Consider the following 24,398-nt stretch of genomic DNA (forward strand, 5'->3'; position numbering starts at 1 on the left):
TGTACTTGTTTATCTGTTTTATAATATTCAATTGTTACAATTTTTGCAGACATTTCCTTTTTTCTTTTTTAATTTTAATTAAATGTCACTGATATGAATTATTAAGTTCTGTTCCCTGTATTCATAAGAAAGATAATTATTAGCAAAGAGAAATACTGAAACCATAAGAAAGAGTCAACTTAAAACGTACTCTACTGATTAACACTGTCCATTAGCACTCCGGATGTTTGAATGAAAAGTCAGTTGAGGGAGATAACACATGAGGTATAGAAATAAGAGAGAGGTTGCATTTAATACCATGTTTGTCAAATGCAATCTCAAATTTGGGGGTGTAAAATGAAAAAATAAATAAATTAATAAAGTCATTCTTTTGTGAAGTATAAATGACAAGCCAGGAAAGATGTGTCCATGTGCTAAGATGTAAAAAGAGAAAAAACTTCTCAACCCCCAAGGTAGCACTGTTATGTTACTAGAAGTATAATGTGTTCACAAATCATCACCTTGAAAGTAACAGCTGCTTGACTAGGATTTCCTCATTAGAAAAGTTATGCAAAAATATTTTAGCTACACCATAAAATTAAATGTTAAGAACTCAGAGCTGGCTTCCTACAGATATTAACCTATGTTATTTATAGATCAGAAATACTCACTGAAAAAGAAAAGTCCTGGCTCAGATCAGAATCATCTCTACCTCCTGTGTGGTTTTTCTCACTTAAACTCTTTTTAAGTATACACTTGATGAGGATCCAACTGATGATTTTCTGTTGTTTAATTGGGTACTTCTACTACATGGTGATATGAGCACTTCAGCATCATCACGGTAATATGCAAATTGTGATAAGTCACAGAAATGAGTAAAATTACTGTTTTATATTTTAAAATACACATTTTTAATCACCTTCTGTTGGACTTTTGTTTTTTAGTTTGCATGTTTACTTTTACTAAATAGAAGATTGAAAATTATGAACAGAAAATACTCTGTATATATTACAGATATTAAGGCAGGGAATTAGACTCTTTTGCATATGTGCTGTAGCAATCATTGAACATGAATACTCAAGTAATTACTATGTTAAATACCTTATTCAAATAGGCACTGTACAAATTAAAGATACACCAGTTTGTCTGAAACCCAAAGCTTACACTGAAAAGGCAATTTAGTCTTTTTTTTCGTTTTCCTTTTGCTTTCTAATTTAAAAGAAAACATTCATGTCCATTGTTCTAAATAGTATGGCCTCAATTTTTTGCTCCTTTGAACCTTTGATATTGTACGAGAAAGAGAGGGAATGTGTCTTTTATACTCGCAAAACAGAAAATGACTAAATTAGAATAGATTATCTAGAAATAGATTAAACAAATTTATGTTTAATACAGGAGGAATAGAATGCAGAAACAACTCGTACAGAGTGTTTTCCCATTCCAAATAACTCATTGATAAAAAGGCAAAAAACTTAGACTCTGTCTGAATAAACAGAATAATAAATGCTATTTGAGATTAAATACATGCATTTCAGTGGAGCATACTGAAATTTCAGATGTGCAAGGTGCATTATTTCCCTTCTCTTATGTTACAGTATTCATGTATTTTCTCTTCCATTCATAATAATTCACATAAATAAGAGATATTAAATGCTACAGACTGAAAGAGGATTTAAATGTTGTACCTTTCACCAGAGTTGCAACTAGCTACCTAAGTAATCTGCAGTACAAATGACACCTTATAAGGAGAAATTCTGGATGCACTAATTCTAATTTCATTTGAATGAACTTAGGTAGATTTGGTAGGAGTTCCATAAAAATTTATCGTAATATTAATACTGTTTAATCAATATTTCAGCACTACATTTTTTCTTGAAATACAAATAATATGTAATAATCTCAGGATAATTTCCTTCATCTCTTCTAATTATAAGAAAGACATACTTGATTCACACTAGTAATTGGACAGTATATTTAAAAAAAAAGACCAATATGTCATGGTAGTGATCCTACTGGTAATCAGAAAAAAAAAAAAAAAAAAAAAGATACAGTTTTAAACAGCAGGAATACAGCGAAGAAAAAGAACACCGAGTAACCAAATTCATAAAGAACAGGGGTGAGGTATCCAACTGGCACCTTGCAGGGGCAAAAGAGACTTTATAAACTTCCTGCATGTTAAAAAACATGCACAAGGTGTTAGAATGAAAATGATGCTAAAAGTGAAATTAAACATACATGTAAGGACAAAAATCATGCTGCTTATTTTAGTCCTTCAGAAATTTCTCGCTTATTCTAAGCTCTTAGATACTAAGAGAATTCCATTACAATAAGGGATTATCTCCAGAGTGCAATCCTTCTAGCTATCCAAAGCCTACACTGAGTACAGACTGAACTAAAGGAGCAGGTCAGGTTGTATGACTGAAGCTACACAAAGTGAATTCATATAGAGGTATATGATACCAATGCCTATTAAAATGTTGAAAGATATACAAGTTTTTCTATAATTATTATTTTCTGTTGGAAACTGATTTTTTCTTATGATAAAAGTACAAAGCAAAACCAAACAATAACCAGAAGAAAACAAAAACACATCCAGAGACCTTTCAACTGCTAAGACGTAATTCTTTCACTGGGGACCACAACTGGAGTATGAGGATGAAATTAGTGATCCTGAACACTGCCACTGTACATACCCTTCCTACCTACAGAGACATCAGGTAGCTCAGATAAAAAAAAAATAAATACCAATTCTAGCTGATATTTTGGAAGATTTTTCTCAATTTCATACTAAGAGGAAATATGTTATTGGGCCTGAATAGATCTTCATATTGCCCCCGACTCCAGAAAAGAGAATAATAAATTGGCTGTATTTTTCACCATAAGGTTGCCTTTTTCTTGCAGCCTGCTTAAATATGAATTGTCATTCCTACCCAGTGAATGAAATGCAGTGAAGTCGCTTGAGTACAAGATGTCACGATGTAAAATATAAATAATCATAAATTATTTGACCTGAATAATTCCCACTATATTGAGATGTAAAGGAGAATGATAACTTGCTATTCTGTTGTCTGGAAACAACAGAAGGAACAGATTTGGTTGTGAGAAAGTTATTTGAAAGCCAGAGCACATATCAAGCTATGCATCAATGTTTGATAAAATTCATGTAATAAAATTAATTCAAATACTAGATGTGAACCATGGTTGTAATGACTTTAGACCGTAAGGAAATAACTTAAAACAAGAGGACTACATGATTAATGACAGAAGAGTCAGCTTAAGCGTATAAAGGCCCCAAGGTTAGGTCTAGTTTTATTTAATAATCTCATTGTTGTGTAGAAATGACTCAAAGGGATCACAGAGATTAGAAATACATGGAAGAAAAAAAAAAAAATACATTCAGTTTGACAATACCTAATTTAAAGATAAATTACCCAAGGAATTATAAATAAATAAATAAATAAATAAAGCCCACTCCTAAAGATCAGGCATGAAACCTAATAATCACAAAAATGCATTCTCTCTTTCACTCCTTCTGATCAAGGAGTACAAGGAATTGTATTCTTCTGAACCAAAAATCCCTAACAAGTACTTACCTCTCTGCTATCTGTGATAAATATCAATGCTAGACAGATGGAAAGATATAAACATAGATGTTATAGCTCTACAATAATGTCCTAAGATGGAGGAGTCATGCTGCTGGGGAGGAATCAACATTATGGACATGTTGTAGCAGCTTTACCAACTGTGATTTATAAGTGATGATAGGCTTATTTTTTTAACTAGCTCCTATCACCAGTCGCACTTAAAAATAACAAGGCAATAGAAAAAGATAAGGATGTTTTAAAAAATAATAAGATTTTTACATGTGTAAAATTCTCTGAGAACATGTTGTAAACAGTGCAATTATTAATAATTTTTACATATTCAACATTTGATAAGAGTAACTTCTCCATTAAAAAAGGTTCAGAAATCCAATAAACTTTAAGGCTGCATATCTGAATCTGAGACATTCTTCCTTGTTTTCCAGGAAAAAAAAAAATAATTGATCCTAAGAAATCCATTTTTCTGTTAAAGAAGCACGAGTAAATAGAACACATAAAATAATTATTGTACTCACTTGCATGAGCTCCTACAATTTAGTGTTCCTGATTTTAAGGACGTTATTCAAGAAACTAAGTTCTAATATGATGTAATTATGTGTGTTTTTCAGGATTAAAAACCAAAGAAATAAGCTATATATATACTTTTCAGCTTGAAACTGTAACGAGAAACATCTACATTTAAACAATAAACCATAAATTATATTTCAAAAGAAACACTATGATCTATCAAGAAAAATATACCATCTTAAATATACCTTTAGAAAAGAAAAGCAGACAGGAAATCAAAGCATCTAAGGAGGGCATTGTTAAACAAAGCAGTTGAACAGATGGGATGATAGCTCTCTTTTTGCTTGAAATTACTCATATTTACCACCATAGCATCTAACTCCTTCTTCAATGTTCATATTTTTTTTAAATGTAATTGATTTTCATTAATCTTTTCCTTATATTTAAGGGAAAAAAAAAAAAAAAAAAAAAAGGCTCTGCAGCCTGATAAATGTAGAGAATTCCTCCATTAATTTGAATACTAAACCTTAGTGCAGACTTGCCATATGTTCACATCTAGGTTTTCTTAAAGAAAACCTAAGGTAAATAGGGTTGTAATCTTAAGTTAATTTAAGCAGTGTAGCAGAGATAAAAGTTCAAACAGCATAGATAATTGGAGGAGTAAGACTCCGAAAAGCTTTAAAGCAATGTTTCAGGGAGCTATTTCTGTGGAGTTTTCATGAAAGATTCATTTTTTTTCCCCCAAAATAAACTTTTTTTCAACTTAAAAAAAAAGGCAAGGCAAGGCAAGGAGAAAAAATAATTACAATGGGAAGACAAGAGAAAATAAAGTACATTGATTTATAAAAGAGAGTGATTTGGCAAAAAGTTTTTTTTTTTTAATTTGGATTTTGATATTTTTAAATTTTGGTGGGGCAACTTGCAATATTAAGAAATTCCTACACCCATTTCCTTTAAATCTGGTGGTCTTTTATGAAATAAAAAAGAACTTCACGAATATAAATCTGCATGTTTTAAGTTAGACTTAGCAGATTAGATTCCAGATATTATGAACTTTGAAACTAAGATACACATTTCAGATTTTCTGGTCGTAATTCCTGCCTTCCTTTTTTCTTTTTTTTTTTAATGATTCTTTTTTGTTCAATGGTACATTGTTGTTTTGTTTGTTTGTTTGTTTGTTTGTTTGTTTGTTTGTTTTCCTGTAGTCTTCACTAAAAGATTCTGTTCCTTTAATAAAACAGCTTTATCTTTTTTTTTCCTTTTTTTTTTTCCTTTTTTTTTTTTTCTTCTTATATTAAACATGAACATGAACATAAACTTCACTGTGTTAACACAAAGCTGAGGAAGCAACCAGAAGAGCTGGAGGGAAGCAAGCTGTTAAGGCCCCAGATGGCCCATACAGGAAAAGAGATTTCCATGACAGGAGGATGTTTGGACATGTGAAAGATGAACAACTTTGTTACAGAAAATGTACCAAATCATCATGATAGCATGTGGGATTCTACTGCAAAGGAAAAGTCTTGTCACCACATGAAAATTACATTCATTGATACTTCAGAGCATCTACTGTCTTTTATCATCTCATCACATAAACAGCAGGGATTCCATTCAGGACTCATGCCTTTTATGACACAGCAGCATGTAGTTAATTCCAACAGATTTTAACTATTTGAATTGTGCTATCACTTTAATGAACAGCCACATTAATACAATGCCTTGAATAATAGAGACAAAAAAATGTAAAACTTTTTTTCTTTTTTAAAAAAGCAAACTAACCACAGGAGTCATTATTACTAATGCAATGTTTAGCTGATAACTCAGTTGCAAGTCTCTAAAATAATCATAGAAATAAACATGGCAGAATCATCTTGTGACCAGAGGAGAGAGCTCAAGATACTGCTTTCTGCAGAAAGGGCATTATTGTAGGATTTTTTAAAATTATTTCCTGTATAGTTACAATTTAAAACACAATTACTCATGATTAGCTCTAATCTATGAATTCACTTTTCAGAATGTCCCAAGAGACAAAGCTGACTTGGACAGACCAAGACTATAAAGATATCCAGAAGACAGAGCTGTATGTTGTGAAATCCAAAAAGAATGATATGTTCAATAATTGCCAGAAAGGAACAAGGAGAGGAAATCTAGCTCAGTAGCTATTCTAGCATTATTGTTGACCAGAAAATACATAATTTAGTAGAAACCATTTTGACAGAAGAGATCTCTAGCTTAAATAAAAATCTGATAACTGCCTATAGAAAGCTACAACTATAAATCATAGAATCATAGAATCATAAAATGGCCTGGGTTGAAAAGAACCATAATGATCATCTTGTTTCAATCCTCCTGTTACGTGCAGGGTTGCCAACCACAAGACCAGGCTGCCCACACATCCAGCCTGGCCTTAAATGCCTGGAGGGATGGAGCATCCGCAACCTTCTTGGGCAACCTGTTCCAATGTGTCACCACCCTCTGTGTGAAAAATTTCCTCCTAATATCTAACCTAAACCTCCCGTCTTAATTTAAAACCATTCCCCCTTGTCCTATCAATCAGTGCTCTGATCTAAATACCCATTTAGTTAGCTGGAAACTCTTAGCATAGTTCACAGGGAGTAACCTGTGACACAAGTACAAAGTTTAGAGCTTAAAAAAAAGGCAGCAAAAATAAGCATTATCCTTATAAATGTGTTGAATTTTCATATGATACAATTGTTTAAGTAATTCATGGTATTATGCAGAAATATTTCTTATCACATTTAGTACTAAGATAAAAATTTGTCTACTACAAAACCAGGTTCTTCTGATAAACAGTTTTGTTCATGGAATATAGTTGCATTCATCTGTTAAAGTTTCTTTTACATGAGCTATGAACAACTCTGTTTTTCTTGATATTTTACTACATCACAAAGATGTAGTTCCCAGGAAAAAATAGTTTAACTTAATTCTTTAAATGTTATTGTTTTCATAGTAATTCAAAATGCAGAAAGCTGTCAGGAGATCTAGAATGAAAAGTAGTATTGTTTGTATAGTTTAATTAACTTATTTGCAATACTTAATAAAAAAGATACCAATCTATAGTGATAATAAAATTTGTCACTAATCTAAGCCTACAGAGATTCTCTTTTTTTTTTACAATAGCTTTCAAAATGTTAATTATAATGAGACTTACACAAAGAGTTTGAAAATGTGATCCATATTACATGTATTCAGACTATATTTTCCCACACTGAAAACTAGAATGCTCAGTGCTTTTTAAAAAGATAGATAAGTGAACTGAGACAAACTGAAGTGAACCAAAAATATATTTTTCAGCAGAGAGTGGGGGGTAGGGTGTCAAAACAACTCTAAAACAATCTTGATTAAGGAAGCAGATTTTAGGGCAGCTGAGTATCTGTCAAGAGTACTCACTTAAATGTAAGGAGACAAGTCCCTTAATCACAGTGCATAGAGGCAATGTGGCTGATTGAAATGGTGTGTCAGTGCAGAAGTGTAACACAGCAAACAGAAGAGGTGGTTGTCCACGCCCACCCAGAAGAAGGATGCAGATTTAGCATCCATTTTTTCAGTGCGGATAAATGAAATTATTTTGTCCATTATTAGTGCAGATTTACTACCTAAAGTTAAACCTAATAAAGTCTAGGTTATAAATGACTTTAGATATTAGATACCATTCTAAATTTATTACTAGATCTACTGTACTTTCTTGGACAAAAAGTTTGAAATCAGCAAAGATAGAAGGATATATATCATATTTTTAAGATGACTTTGGTTGTATTATTGCAGGTAAATTTTTTGGTGCTGGGCTACTACATGACAGGGATGTCTCCACTTGAAGGCCAAAGGGAAAATAATTTTCTCTTGTCACTAAATATCTGTAAGCACTGAGGGCAGAAGCAACTTGCTTATACATATCCTTACACAGCATTCTAAGAAGAAAGAGTAGTCTTGACAGATTTCATGTGATGCTCACTTAAGCTCTTAATATCAGGTCTATATTCCAGGTTGTGAACTTTAGAGGCATGGGAACCTGAAGCACTGCAGAGTACTCAGCAAATCAAATTTAATTCTGGTACAAAATATCTAACCTGTCAGAACAATTTTTGCTTTGGTGCACGCTTTTAGTGCACTTATTTGGTCATAGAATTCTGCATTGAGGTCATAGAATCATGCATGATTTTCATCAGTATAAACAGAATGCAAGATCCATGGACAATTCATTTCCAAAATCATGCTGCACTTCAGTGAGAAAAGTGCTTTTAAAAAATCAATGCTGACTCCTCCTCCACACTTCCAAAAATATATAATATGGTCTAAGTAATAACAAAGCCAACAAAGGACAAAACTTCCAATGTTGGTATTTTAATGTAAAGACTGGTAAAGTGAGAAGATTACTTCTGAGTTTTATAAGAAACGTGCATTCATCCCTGCAACTAGAGGTATTTTTATATAGACACATGCATGATTAAGGAATTTGGCTTTGTTCTAAGGCAAAGAGAAGAAAAAAAAAAAAAGTGAAAAAGCAATTCTCAAGCACAGAAAATCTCAAATTTACCTTCTTTAAAATCAAATATCTCACAAGTTTTGCAAAGTGAATGAACAAAATCATCCATCAATGAATACTTTTCTTCTATCTATTCTATCCTTGCTAACACCTGCTCCTTTTTATAGCTTGCTCAGAAAACCATCCAACTGCTATCAGCAACTGTTAACTCTCATACTGACAAACACTATCTGTTATACACTGACTTGCCAACTCAACATCACTTTGTTTACTGACTTTCTCTTTTGGTATTCCCTGTAGAACAATCTTACTAAAGGGTATCCACTTGATTGATGTAGTGAAACTCAGCTTTTCAGCAGCATTTCCTGTGTGGACAAGCATTTAAAAGATGCGTATACTGTCCAAAGTAGTAAACAAATATGCAAGCTTTCCACAAAATAAGGAATTTTCTGAACAATAAATATGAATACTCCAGAGAAATTAATGTCTGTTGCTTGTTCCCTCTGCACATGATTTAAAACCAGCATTTACATCCATCTACAATACAGTGATCGTCCAGGAGCCAATTCTTGTCCAAGACCTATTGCACTGGATCTGCTCTATTCAGAGAAAGAAGAAACTGCAACGATGCATTTTAAAATTAATAAAATCCTGACAACTTAGTGCAATTCTCCTAAGGGATATATCTATCTTAACTTTTTAGCTGTTGTTAAAGTGACTCTCTCAGAGGTGGAATCATGAAAGCCAACATATTCTAATTTTCTGAAAGCCTGATAGGATAAGCTAAATACAAAGATATGTTATTAGTATAGATGAAGTAAAGGAGCACTTTCCCATAGTAAAGTCTTACACCCATATTCTTTGATGTCAACTATCCTATTCTTTGTTGTCACTAACCTTCATATCTGCCATTTTCCTATTGATTACTACACTTTTGCAGACTGCCAGATGAAGCAGTTCAATTCAATTACACCACTTCCTCTTCAGGGAAAGGAGTGCAGTAAAATAGCAGTGTGCTACAAGTTGAAGACCTTCAGGAGAAAGGCTATGTGCAAATTATACAAACATATGTCATCATTTACATGTATGTATGTAAAGTTTGTTCCTTTTATACTGCAACATTATGCAAGCTAAATCTGGTATTGAATTTTTAAGCTCATGAGGAGTCCTTCTGCATCCCACTTAAAAATCCATCTCAAAATACACGATGTTCACTATGGAAATAAGCTTGAAATTTTTTTATCACTTAAAATATGATTCAAACATAAATTTACAAATCAGTAATTCTCATTAGAGAATATCAGAACAAAGAGTATGTTGGTTTTGCTGTCACTGAATGCAAAGACATCAAAAAATAATTTTTTCAAGCAAAATGAAGTAATTTCTTCTTTGACCCATATTACATTAATGAAAAATTTCATTTGAAATTAGAATGGTAAATGATATCAATTATCTGATAAACCTCATTTGTAACACTGTAGGAAACAAGAGCTTGACAAAATGGAAAAAAGCACTGCATGCTTAAAGTTCAAATCTAACACTTTGGATACAGACAAAAAACAGACTGAAAGTGTAAAATCATTGATGCGTTATTTTCATTTGACTTTGACTTTTCTCTAGCCCAAGCCTACTAAACTTTGCTTTAATAGACACAAATTGTTTTGTGTATAGTCTTAGCTGGAATTGACTTTTTTTTTCTCTCTTGTGTGTCTTTAGATCTAGATTCACAAAATCACTTAAACATCTAATTCATACTAAGATTAATGGGAACTTATTAATAAAAATAAGCAATAAGATATAGGAAATAGTTCCATCTTTAGATTTTCAAGTTTTACAAACAGTTTAACAGACAACAACTGACCTGCATTAAGTAAAAACATTATAACTAAGGAGGAAAGAAAAAGTAATTTAAGAATTTAAGACTAGATCAGAAAGAAAAAAGTATTTGTCTTTTCCACAGATTTCTGAACCAGACATTATTCTGGCAACATTTCAGCAATAATACCGTAGATTCTCCCCAAGTTATATACAAATTAAGACTATGAGTCATCTGCTACACTCAACAAAATAGGTCCAGGAAACAAGACTGTATTTATGCACACCATCTGTTAGCATGCAGCCTGGAATTGTTTTGGCCTGTCCTAAGAAATCACCTCCCAAATGATACATAGTCTATGCCTCAGATAATTTAGACCATAGCCCAGGAGAGGCCAAGTGCATGCCAAGATTATTCCTAACATGTTCTGTCATGTTTGTGAATGATGATCCAGTTTTTCAGGAAGAGTCCAGTCCTGTGAATTTGTGTTTAAAATAGTCCTAAACCGTTTTTTATAATATTTACTATTATAAATATAGACTGTATATAAGTTCAGTATTTATATATATATATAGTATATACTATAAACTATAAATACAAACTGTAAAAGTTCAAGACAGACACATATAACGGATATGGAGCAATATACTCACGGAAGATTTCTCTATGTATTTTGCATTACTGTTGAATGAAGTCTTTTTATATATTTTATTTCAGTCTTTAAGCAACAGACTTAAAAACTATTATTTCACAAAATATTATGAATTATAAAAAAATATTATTTCACAAAAAAATTATGAATTTTTTAAACATTTTAACCAAGTAAGTATCCTTGCTTTAAACATTTCTTCTAAATGCTTAAAGTGATGCAATAATAGTTGTAATGTAAATCAGTATCACAGTTTTGGAAATCCACATTCTTTTTAAAAGATGATTGCATAAAAATGTTTGGATCCTGAAGTTGTTATAGGAATGCAAATTTGGAAATATCCTCAGATATATCCTCAGTTTTTTCAATGTTTCTTTATTAACATCTATTCAACCTTATTAGTTTAGTTGACCGATTTGCTGAACTGTATACTTCAATTTTAAGCTTCCATGAAAATTCTGGCATCTAAAAATGTCAAGTTTACCACAAACTTCCAACAAATTATGCAAAGAATGCAAACACATTAGTGGTGTATGCATCAAAAGCCTGCACCTGTCACCCTAATTTAATTTAAAAACTGTCATTGGAATCACGAAATGTGAAGAAAAAAAAATTAAATACAAGTTGTACAGCAGACAACACAGCAACATCTGCCCTACTAGTGGAAGATAAATGTACTCAACCTCTTATAGAATCAAGAATAAGGAGTACTGCTAGCAAAGCAAAATAGTGTATTATATTTGTTGATTGTTAATTTTATTTTTAGAAATCAAGCTTTCACAATCACCATCTTACTTCTTATAATACTGATTTTTGCTGTGAATGAGCAGTTCAGTCTTTCTAAACATTACATTTACAAAGACCATTGAGCTATTTTGGCCACAGTACAACTCACACTTGCAAGCCAACATGTGAACTTTTTCTATGATTTGAAAGAGATTTTTCTGTTTTATTTTTGTGTTCATTTTAATGCCAATACATATGAAAAGAAACTCTTCATATCATTTCACCCAATCATTTAAAATAAGACAAGAATTCCCCACAATGCTAGTTAAGGAAGTTAATTTTAATATGGCATTTGAAGTATTTGCATTATTCTAATTTGCATATCTAGATAATTTTTAATTGCAGTCATGCTGAAGTTAATACACTGAAGAAAATTGTCTTGCGCTTAAACAGTAACCAGAAATTGTACAAGATTCATTTTACATACTTGTAGCTGCTAAGCATCCAGAACAAGGTACCAATGCAGCCTTTTCTGTGATCAATGGGAAAAAATCTGGAACTCTGTAGGACACTGTCCATCTAGGACAGTTACTTAAGGTAGTTTGGAAGATTAACTTGTGTAGTATGTTTTAGCTTTTTTTTTTTCCAGTCCCAAACAAAAGAAAGGCTAAATGACTAACTGAAAAGACAGAAAATATCTACATTTTGGAGTGAGGAGAAACCTGCCCTATATTTTTTCTTGTCATAGGGATTTTCATTTTAGGATACCAGGCTTTGTTTTACAAGTCTTATATCTATGAAAGAATAACAAAAACCTTTTGCTATACATTTTACTTACATAGTGAAAGTAGCTACACTAGTAGTTGATAATACTATTAAAATAGTTCTTGTGTAATGCAATCTTGTGTAAGAAAATTTAATACACAGTAACAAGAGGCTTTTAATGACTTGCTTCCATCACTTAATTTCCAGAAATGTAAAGATAAAAAATATTATCGCAAACCATATTGTATTACAGCCCCAACCTTTGTAGGCTCTGATAAGTTTACTGCAAGATTTTTTCTACTAGAAGTTACAAATTCAATATAACAAAATAATTCTTTATTTATAAAAGGAAAATTGAAAATCTGAAGATCAGACCAAGAGTCTTGATAGTTTACAGTGCTAATAAATCAATTTAGAGTATTTACAAATTAAGATCTATCTTGTAAATAAATCTAGCAGCACATTATTAGCTGAATAGGAATGAAAAAGAAAAGGCCTCAATATTGTTTATGAGATACGATTTATAGATTTCCTTCAATCCTCCTTTCAGTTTTGATTATTTGATTTAAACAGCCAGTCACAGATAGCATCAAATCATCTTCATCAAATCATCATTAAGAGATAGATGTACAAAAAAAAAAAAAAAAAAAAAAAAAACCTAACACCTTAATTTCGGGACGAAGTTTCCTTAGATGAAGGAAATAAAAATTATAAGAAACTACAACAGAAATTTCAGTGTTTCCTCTACTGTCATCCAACTTTATGGGTAACCATATCTCGACTAGAATAAAATTGCTGGATTGCACATCTATAACGAACTATACCCAGGGCTTCTGCACTTCAAGGAACCAAAGCTGCATCATAAATAACAGATGTAGCCATACAATACATTAAAACAAGCAATTGTTTTTGTTGAATTCCTGTATATTCCCCAATAATTAAATGAATGAAAAAGCACTTGAATGGTAACTACCTGGGTAGGCTTAGATAGAATTTCAAGCATTAAAGAAATTATACTCAGACCTCCTTTGTCAGGTAAAGTAAAAGAAGTACTAGATAGTCTTCCAAATACATGACAGAAAATATCTGATCTTTCCTTACAGAATGTTCCTTTAGAGATATATCTTTTTTTTTTAGAAAGTGAAATTGTATTACAGTACATGAAGTTTCAATCAGATGTGTCATACAGCAATATTTTAAGAATTTTTGCATATTCCTTGCACACAGAAGTTAAACGTCTCCAGAATAAAAAAAATAAATAAATATAAAAAATACTTTGGAAAAAAAAAGAAAGAAAAAAAAGTAAGAGATAGAAATGAGGAGATAGTAAAAGCAAGAGAAAGAAGGGAATAACGGTTTCTGTCTTACTATTGGCCTTCTGTTGAATAAGACTCAGAATTCTTCAAAGATTAAGAAAGCCAAGACTTCATTGGTCTTCAGGGTATTTTCTGTATTTTATTGATCACTGAGGGGAATCCGATTTCAATTCTCAAATGAAAAGAGACTATTCAGATGCAAATCTTTCAAGACAAGCAATACAAAATCCTTTGATAATTTCCAAAATGCTTAGTTTCTCACCAGAATAATTAATTTGCTAGAAGTGTGTATTAATATAATTAATGCTCATCTCTAATCACAGTGATTAACAATAAAATTCACCTTATAACTTATCTGGACTTTGGTTTCCAATTACATTTGAATATCTATTCCGAAAATGTAAGCCAGTGTCAGTATAAATGAAGATATTACTTATCTTCATCACCATTCTTATGAATGACTTGTGATTTTGGCTTTATATATGATGCTGTGTTTTGGACTTATAATGAAAATAGTATTGATAATGCATCAATATTTGGTTGTTGCAGAGCAGGGTTTATAAGTGAAAATGGTGAGCAAATTAAAAGACTGCATACTATATCTGAACTAAGAAAAAAAAACTAAGAAATATATTGCCTATTTTTGACCCAAAATACTAATGGACAGATTACTAAGTTACCATGATCATATATATCATGACTTCATATGATTTTTGTAAAAATCCATAATCTATACTGTACAGATTAAGAATATTGAATACATTAAATACACATTGATTTAATGCGTGAATACTGAAAAATGTTTAAAAGGCATCCATATCAAATGTAGCTTATGTAATTATAACCATAGGTGCATTGCAACAAGGATAGTTTAAGTGATCTCGACAAGCATTCTGTTCAAAACAGTGAAAAATCTGGAGAAGAAGTTCATCAGTATAATAGGACTCTAGGTGATGTCCAGGGCGATTCTGGCACTGGAAATATTTCTCATACACAAGGCAATGCTAATGCAGTTGGACAATAGCTCAGTAGTATCATATATAAACTGACAAGGTGGAACTGAGAGTTCACCTCTGCTAATGAATAGAGGTTTTCGGGCTGCTTCAGCAGGCAGGAACTAACACTGACAGTTGCTCATATGGCAGGATCTCACACAAGACTGGCTAAACTGAGAGACAGTTCACTCTGGTGAATGGTTTTTGAATCACACTCCTGGAATGAATCATAGATCAAATCTGCAAACTTTAACAGCTACTTGGTGATAGATTTATTTGGTTTGAAGAACAAGACTGTATTTTTTTCAGGCTAAGACAGTTAAAAGTGTTCTCAGATGTATTCTCAATTTTCTAAACAAATTCTAACTCTGAAATCTGTCTTTTAAAGAGAATTTTTGGAGAATGTTTGGAATTAAAGGATCAGCTACAGTGCAGTCTAAGAGTATGATCTGAGGACAGGCACAAAGAGAAAAAAAACCTGAAAAGAGATGTGAAATGGCAAGTATTCTTGCCCTACCCCCTGGGAAAAAGCAGCAGGAGAAGGAAAGAAACATGCTAAAGCGAGGTCAACTATTTTCAAGAAGGAAAAAGCCTTGTAACTAAACTTATGCTCAGAACCGAGCATTAAGTCACTCTCTTATAACTGATCTTGTCAGTGCCATTACAGTCACAGAAGAGGGCAAAAAATGAAGTCTGTCAAGTACATAGGAGGAAATAAAACATCTAAAGTTATTCTACTGTAGTACAGTAGTAGACAACTTACACTCTAGATGGTAATACTTTTAATTATCTGATGTAATCACATTGCCATTGATTTTTTTAACCTCACACCTCAAAATTTCCAGGCAACACAAATCACTTCCCAAAGATGTTGACTTACAGTAGCTGCCATGTTTAACAGTGTGCTGTAAGATCACCCTACCACAGAACAGGACACTGTGCTCTTCACACAGTGATTCTAGCACTTAGCATCTACAGAAGTTATCCTCACAACTAAAAACTAAACCTGCAAGTACAACAAAAACATTCATTTTCATGTGGATCCAAAAGCTGGACTGACTCTTGGCACTCCCCTGTTATATATAAAGCCAACAGAGCTTAGGGTTGAAGAAGAGGTTAGACTTCCCACAGTTAGATAGATGTAAGTTGATGTTGAATCAACACAATGAGAAAACTATTGAGACTTATGACCAATTTGCAGTAGTGAGTACTGATTCAAAGGAAAAAATCCCTACTTTTCTTGTCTTCAGTGGCATCGGTATATATTTTCCAAAATGGAATGAGTTTCTCTTGATTACAAAATGAGTTTTAAATCTCAAGATCATGACATTTCTCTAAATCAAATACATTTAATAAAATGTTTGTCTCTTAGTGATAATAAATCTTAACACAATTTAGAATTCACGTCCTCTGAATAATATTTGTTTATCATTATGATTGGCTTTCTAAGAATTAGTGTGTAGTTGGTCTTTTTTTTTTTCCCTGGGCTCCTATTTCTTGTATCCTATGTTTCTACTCAGTTGGAATTTAGATCTTGCTAGATTTTAGAATACCTTACAAACTGAGAATGATCAGTATTATTCAGATAAACACCATGATTTGTCTATAGTATGGATCATTAATGCACGTACACTAATTAATGCATATTATTGTGGGAAACAATTTTGAAAAACGATGTAAAGGTTGTCTTCTTGTTTTATGTTCATTTTAGCTTTCTGCTAGATGCCTATGAAACAAGAAGGTCAGATGGGACCATAGGTAATACACTTTAGCCCACTTGAGGGCTCTGTGTGGAAATCAGCAGGATTTTTTTTCCCCTATGAATATTTTGGGATAAAGTAGAAACAGTGAACTGTGGAAAATACTATCTCAAATGATCCGAAGACAAAGGAGACTTTTCCTAATATCAGTTTTTATTTTATTTTTGGTTATTTCTTTTCAAATTCTTCTTTAGACAAGTGGGGATCCAATTCATATATAATATTGTAATTACTATAAATGGCTAATTTTGCTTTCACTTCAAAATTATGCATATTTTTTGAGAAAATGCTGAAAAGCATTTGTATGTGCCTCACTGGTTTCTAAGAGCTGTAGCTAGAGACAAGTGTAAATGATAAATATGAATCTTGTGATTTCAGAACATAACTCTTTATGAATACTATATGTTGTCCTGCAACTTACTGAGGATATTTACTGTCTGCATACAGTGCATAAGACAGCATAAACCTTTGCTGAACTGAAGAGCTAGCTAGTTCCTATTTTAATCTTTCTCAGTCCACAGAGCAGGAGCAAGGCAAAAGTGTATAGGGAATAAGAATAGGAAAAGGAGAAAGGCAAGGAGAGAGACAAGAACACGGACAAAGGCAAAGGTGGAAGGGTAGTGGCATCTTTTGCCTCTGCAGCCAGACATATGATCTTATTTACTGCAGAAACATTAACAACCCCACAGATAGGGAAAGTGTCAAGACAGCATAAAACAGTTTCAGTCACTTTCTCCCAGTACCTAGACGGTTTTGTTGGAAGGAGTCCCTTTATATGAATTACTTCTCCTTTCTTTCCCCAGGCTTCAAAGAAAGACCATTCAACTCAAAGAAATTAGTGATACAAAAATCTGAATGTTAGAATTCAAACTCACTGCTGCTCTTATGGTCTGTCTTAATGTACCATCTAACCTACCTAGCTTCCTTGATCTTATAAAGAACTCAGTGAGACACAGGTGTTTTGAGGTCTCTGAAAAGAGCCTCAGTCTCATTCTCACAGACTCAGACATTGCAGATTCTGTTCATATTAGTGTTTAGAGTGACCACAGACCTTGCTTTACAGATTTTCACCATCGGCTGATTTTTTTTTAATTTATTTTTATTTTTTGCACAAAGAAGTAGTGGCTAACTGAAGAAGTGTTCCAACAAAGAGGGAATAATTATAGGAAAAGGAAAATTCATTTCAACCATATATGTTTCTAGTAAATATGCCCAAAGTATGATAGCACAAAAGAAAAAAAAAAGAGACATGGTACTTGTATCCAATTCCATTCTTGCATAATGTGTTTTCATATGCATAAGAACAAGTCTGCATGCTTTACAGAAAAGTGAAACCATTTTAAAGCAAACTGAATGATTATCTGTGGTATCTGCTACCAATTATTTTTTATGCATTGTCCAGAATGACACATAGGGGCTGAAGCTCAAAAACTTTTTTTCATTCGTCACTGTCAGCCAATGGATATTTGAAAAGCTCAGAAGTAGTGTTCTTTCATCTCTGACTAGCAGCGATTCCACAAAATGATTGACATGCACTGTTAAACTTGATAATATATTATTTGCAGTATTCAGCTAAAAGTTCTATGTGTGCATACTTCAAAGTGTCCACATATGCATGCTTATTTGTTAAACAGAAAAACAACATTTGCCTATTGTGATGTTCAAACTCAGGTTTAAAAAAACTCACTGATGCTATACTGGCTTCTTGCATGGCACTGCCAATGTCATTATATATGAATGGGATTCATGCCTTTATTTCTTCTGCTATTCTTTCACTAATTTCAAAAGTTATCTGTCACTTGTACTTCAGATGTAAGCAGTGGGAAAATTCCCCCACAACCTCATCTTTCAGTCTTTAGAGACTATTTGGAGGAATTTGCAATGCTAGCAAAAACCAGATCTTCCTTCTATTTAACAGTGGAGAATTTGGAAGACGAAGGTAGGTCCTTGGCTCTTAACTGTTGTCCCCAAATATTTCCTGAGGGAGGTGGTAAAAAAATGCCTAGGGCAAAAAGCAGAAAAAAGCTTGACAAGGATAAGCAGTGTGGATCTTTGTGGAGAAAACAGTGCAAGAAGTAACAGAGGGTACTGTAGATAAACAGAGCTTAAGTATAAAAATGGGTTCTGAAAAAGAAAAGGAAAGAAACTGGGAAATGTAAATGACAAAAAATATAGGAGATTATTCTAAGGTGCACGAGTTTGCTTTCCTGAATTAATTCACTATCTGCCTTTCACCAAGTGATCATGAAAAATATGTATTCTGTTAGTGTTTTGGCTTCCTTCTCAGCAAAACAAAGATTTAAAATAAATGACTCTCACAAGGAGCTTTAATTCATGATGCAGAAGCAATGACATGAACCAAATGTTACTGGAGAAAGAAGAATGACTTTATTATTTTTTTACTATTTATTATGTAAATGTTAAGTAATCTTAGTTGAGAAAAGTTCCACTGTACGTGGTACTTTATAAAAACATAGAAAAAAATTGACACCGAGTGGTACAGATTTAAAAAAAAAAAAGAGAGAGAGAGAGAGAAACAAAGATCCATAGCAACTTCACAAAAGTAATCATAAAATTGCAGACCAACATAAACATGTGTTGTAGTATTCCTTGTCTGTGTGAGAATAGAGCTGAGGTACAAACAGAAGCAATGCGGAATTAGCATTTTTCTTCTCATTATCAGAACTGTCAGTCTAAAAGAAACAGACACTTTTTTGAGAGACTGAAGAGACCACAGAAAAATGAGGTAATGAAAAATCTGAACATTTTTTTTAATCAAAGCACAGCTACTGTGAGAAAAGTATCTTTCATGAAAATAAAAAGTTTTCATTTTATTCCAAAGAAGAAGGAAAGCAGGCTTCTGAAACATGAAAACTATCAACAGTATAATTTCTAATTCCTATTCCAAATCCCGTGAGCAACACAGGAACAGTCAAGACTCTTTTTCATTACCATTTTCAGGCTATAAGCATTTTGGAAAGCCTTGGCACCAGCCAAGGCAGTCAATAGAAAAGGGAAAATTGTAACTAAGAAAAATTCAGCAATCTGAGAAACATCAAAACATATACCAAGAGAGGAAAGAATCAGCTTAGCTGCAGATAGAATTTACTTTCACATTTCTTTCCTTACAATTCTTGAATAATGCTAAGGTCTTTTTTATTGTTTCCCAACGAAACATCCAGTCAGAAATATCCAGTTTTGTATAACTAATTCCTTTCTACACTCAGATTAGATAGCACTGTAAATTTCTTCCCCTTTCCGACTTCCTAAAGAAGTTGTAATATCACATTTCTGAGAACATGAGGAGCTAGATGATGATCTGAAGGACCTAATCAACCTCAAAACACACCATCCTCCTTTTTCATCAAAGGTATTTCTCAGGGATGTTTCATTCACAAGAGTAGTAGCATTGCAGTATGACAGAAAGGTTTAGGTTGGAAAGGACTTCTAGAGGTCATCTTTGTCCATCCTTCACACCCAAGCAGGGACACCTACCCAGTTGCCTAGAACCAGGTCCAGACAGATTTTGAATGTCTCCATGAAGGGAAACTCTGCAAGCTCTCTCAGCAAACCTGTACTGTTATGCCCAGTGCTCTCTAAGACTGTAATGTTAGCAAGCAATTGTTTTGTTTTTCCTGATTCTCATTTATGTTCTCCTTCAAAAAATATTCTTTGGCTTTAGCGTCAGACAGCCTTGGCCAGGTTCCAAAGTTTTTTTAAAGAAAAAATTAAATGGACTTCTATTTAGATAATCTATGCAGAAATTACTGTCAGTTTCATAGGCAGCTACTGATCCTCACTGTGACTGGAACTAATAACTATTACCAAGATATGATAATTTCATTTAACATTAGGAAACCATCTGGTGCCTTCATTTCATGTTATAACACAATGACACTGTTTTGCTCAATCCAGCCTCATTACAAGAAGATAAAGCAGCAAAGGAAAAATATACACACAGATGATAAATTTATCTCCTCAGACACCTTTGGGCAACCCCTCCAGAAAATGTACTCCCATAGATTTTTAAAGTAGGAGGGAACAACTAAAATCTAATCTGAGCTAATGATGGCTATGTATTTCATTGAATAGGCTCTAAATCAAAAGCTTGGGCTATGTTATATCTATTCTCTTCAGAATAGCTGATAGATGAATCCAATTGACTCCTGGATAAGTTCTACCAGGGGTTAATTACTGACAGTCTTAAAAACTTGCACTTTATTTCTGGTCTGAATTTGCCTAATTTTATCTTTGAAACACTGGATCTTGTTATGGCTTTTTTCTGATAAACAGTCATTTACTGTCAGAAAGTCTTTAAGGCCCTTACAGACAAAGATCAAGTCACTTCTTAACATTCTCTTCAGCAGAATTAAATAGCCCAATCATCTTTAGCCTTAAACTATAAAACTTTTCTTCCAGATCTACAGTTGTTCTTTCACTTTTTATGAACATCTTCTAATTTTAAACTTATTGTTGAAGTGTGGTCACCAGAAAGGGACAAATTATTTCATTAATAGTTTCCGTAATGTCATATAAAAAACAGTGTTTCTTCCTACCTGATTCATTTCTTCGTATGACAACCTAATATTTACTGTTTAAAACCATACTTCATCTATTTGATAAAACAACCTATTTGAAAAGAAATTTAAAACATCCTTATCCTAGTTTTCATCCACAATGCAGGAAGAAATAGGCAATTGAAGCCTTTCTATACTATCCATTTTTGGTGTCATTTCTGTACATTAAGACATTTTTCTGTTTTTTGTTTGTTTGTTTGTTTGTTTTTTCTTCTTTGGTCATTTGCCCGTTCTTAAGGGCCTTTTTAATAATAATTTTATAGTAGTACCTATGAACTATTAGTAGTACCTAATAGTATATTTTAAGGCAATTTCCCTTCAGACTTGTTTTCTTTTCTCCAAGTAAAAAAATCACATTCCTGAAGTAATTTGTGTATAGAAAATACAAATTTACTTTGCAAACACAACAGTACAGAGTAGAACTACAGTGTTTTGTTTTCTGATATTTAAACCTTCTCAAGTAAAACTACCTAATTTTACCAGAAAGCTTACGAGAACAGATAGATGTTTTTCTTTGCCTACTGTAGAAATATTTAATTTAATTTGATTGTATTCCTTATACATTTAGCTCTAGTGAAAAGCATTTACATCAAGCATGCTCCATGGAAACTGTTTCAGACACTGAATGAATCAAATGAAATTGTATTTATTTCTCTTTTGAGCATGATTTCCTCTTATTGGCTGAAATACAAGAACAGTTGTGCCTACCTCTAATGCTTAAGTTTGGATTCATTTTACTAGGTACAAAATTATACTAATTAATTTCCATACTTCTTAGATAAGATATTAAACTGATCAGAAAAGAATATATATATGGAATAATTTATTTGCTAGCTGACCTATCAGTGAATTTTAATATTCAAAAATAATATCTAAAACTTGTTTACACATAAAGTCTAAATATGTTTGTTCAACAAAGTAAACCTTAATTTGACCTAAAATTTATAAGCAGAATAAAATCAAAAGGGTTTTTTTTTTTTTTTTCTGGTTTCTCTTTTTCATTCAGTAAAGTAGGAGAATTCAGTGTTATATAAAAGCAATAATAAATAATGTGACGCCATTGCTCCGTTGTGTATAAGTCCAGGGTATTTCAAAGACATAAGTCTATGCACAGTTCCTATTTTTATAGAATTCTCTCTCATTCATGACTACAATTTACAAGAAAAGCATAAAATATATCTAGATAAATAAAAACAGAAAAGAAAGAGAACAGTAAGAAAAAAGTGCAGAAAGAAAATAGTATAGTGATATGTGGATGGAAAACATCATCTTTAAAAGAAAAGACAAATCACACAAATTTAAAAAAAAAATGAAAAAGAGAAAATAAGACAGAAAGTTAAAGGTGAGAGAAAGGAAAACTAAAAGTTAAATAGTTGCTTCTGGTAAAAGTACTGCTGGAAAAATTACTGGCAAGTTAAAATTGCTTCCTGATATTTTGGAGTCCACAGTTTCAGTCTCAGAAAGAACAAGTTCCAAGCCTTCTTCAGGACAAGATCTATGTCCTGAGACTTAAATCATCTTCACACTTCAAAAAATCCAAGTTTATAAACTTTCTTTCAATCATATTTCATTTAATTGCTTGAAATATTTCCTGACATCAATAGACTTCTAATTGAGTACTTGCTTCTATTAACTTCCTCAGCTTCTTTTCTAAGAAGCATTCTGGGGAAAATACTCTGAACATTCCCAATGCATGCTAAAAGTTAAGCAGCCTAAAACATTCTGATACACTGAAGTTGATTTTAATTTCCAAGCAAAAGATGAGAGACCTATATATGTATATTTTTTTAATAAAAAGTGCAACTTCTTAGACACCAAACAAATATCTGAGGGGGAGAAAAAAAAAAAAGCAAACATCTCTGAAAGTGTTTACACAATCTTCAATTTCTGGGCCAGCTTATATTTTACTTTGTACCTTATTTTGCCTAGTTTCAAATGCCAGTGTAACAATCACCTCAAAGCTTTAAGTGAAAACATAATGTCCATCAAAACAGAATACATTACCTAAAAGTCTTCAAAAGATTTTTCTCTGTCCAGCTTCTTATATTCATAGAGAAGTCCAGTTGCTTGAGCAAAGACAAAATATGATGCTACTGAACTGATACTTCAAATCCTGTTCAAACAAAACTCACTCTCACAGGAGAACTATCCAAGCAAAGTGTTCATGTTTGTTCACTTACTCTGTTACTATACATTAGATTCTTAAAGCAAAAATAATCAAAAACTTATTTCCCGTGAGAGATTTTTCATTTGCTTCATTTGCTATCTTGTAAACCCTAAGAAAAGAGATTTTCAGTTGCTTTTTGCTGGTGGGGAAATAATTTCCTTTGCTAAACCTCAGGCTTCACAGGCTTTCTTTTCACAGTTATGATACGTTAGCTTTTCAAACAGAATGTAAAGCTTACCTTAAAGAAAGTCATGGTTGCTCCATCTTCAACTGCCCCATACTCTATCTTTGTTTGCTTAGCCAAATCATCAGCAGAATCAATAGGGGATTCCATACGTTCCACTGTCAGAAAGGCGGCTAGGTTAGCAGTGTACGAGGAAATGATGATAAGTGTGAAAAACCACCAAATGCCTCCCACTATCCTGGTGGAGAGGGCTTTGGGCATGAGCTCAGAACCTAATAAAAATCAGGGGAGAAAGGTGAAACCAGTGCACAGAAAGCAATTAGTAAGTGTTCAACTTTTTGCCACAGTGGGGAGATGGAATCACTGTGCAAAAAAAAAAAGCTTCAAGCTATAGGCTCATGTGTACTACTTGTACAAATACACACAACTGAAATGAAAAATAAGAACTGATTACACTTACAAAGACAGATTTTTTGGAGCTGTGGGTATTAAAGGATAGCAATGGGAGATTAAGTTATCAGTGTTTTAAAAAAATATTTTAAAAAGGAGTTACTTAAACTGGCTTTCCAGACAAAAAATCACGGCTGGACTAAGCCTCTGAATCGTTATTGAAGCATACAGTTCTTTAACTCCAAGGCATAAAATAAGAATTTCTTAAATGTTTTGTAAAATCTCTTGATTAAATTTAAAAAGTTTCTGATGAAAGGAACAGATATGAAAAAAAACTATTTCATATCTGAAATGCATAATATAAAATATATATTATACGCATAAAGGAATAATCAAATTTTGCTCTTAGGTAAAAAGAAACATCTCCCATCTCTATAGTTAGCCACACAATTTCAGATAAACAT

The 24,398-nt window shown here is 32.6% G+C and overlaps 1 protein-coding gene across 1 annotated transcript in view; it reads right to left on the minus strand.

The window, feature by feature from the left end:
* GRIK2 (glutamate ionotropic receptor kainate type subunit 2) overlaps positions 1–24,398 on the minus strand; it is a 366,322-nt gene that overhangs the window by 60,710 nt on the left and 281,214 nt on the right. The window contains exon 13 of the mRNA XM_085217584.1: positions 23,599–23,816. Coding sequence (XP_085073710.1) covers positions 23,599–23,816 — 218 coding nt within the window. The remainder of the gene's footprint in view (positions 1–23,598; positions 23,817–24,398) is intronic.

Source organism: Meleagris gallopavo, chromosome 2, assembly GCF_905368555.1.
Source record: "Meleagris gallopavo chromosome 2, MGAL_WU_HG_1.1, whole genome shotgun sequence".
Classification (NCBI taxonomy): Eukaryota; Metazoa; Chordata; class Aves; order Galliformes; family Phasianidae; genus Meleagris; species Meleagris gallopavo.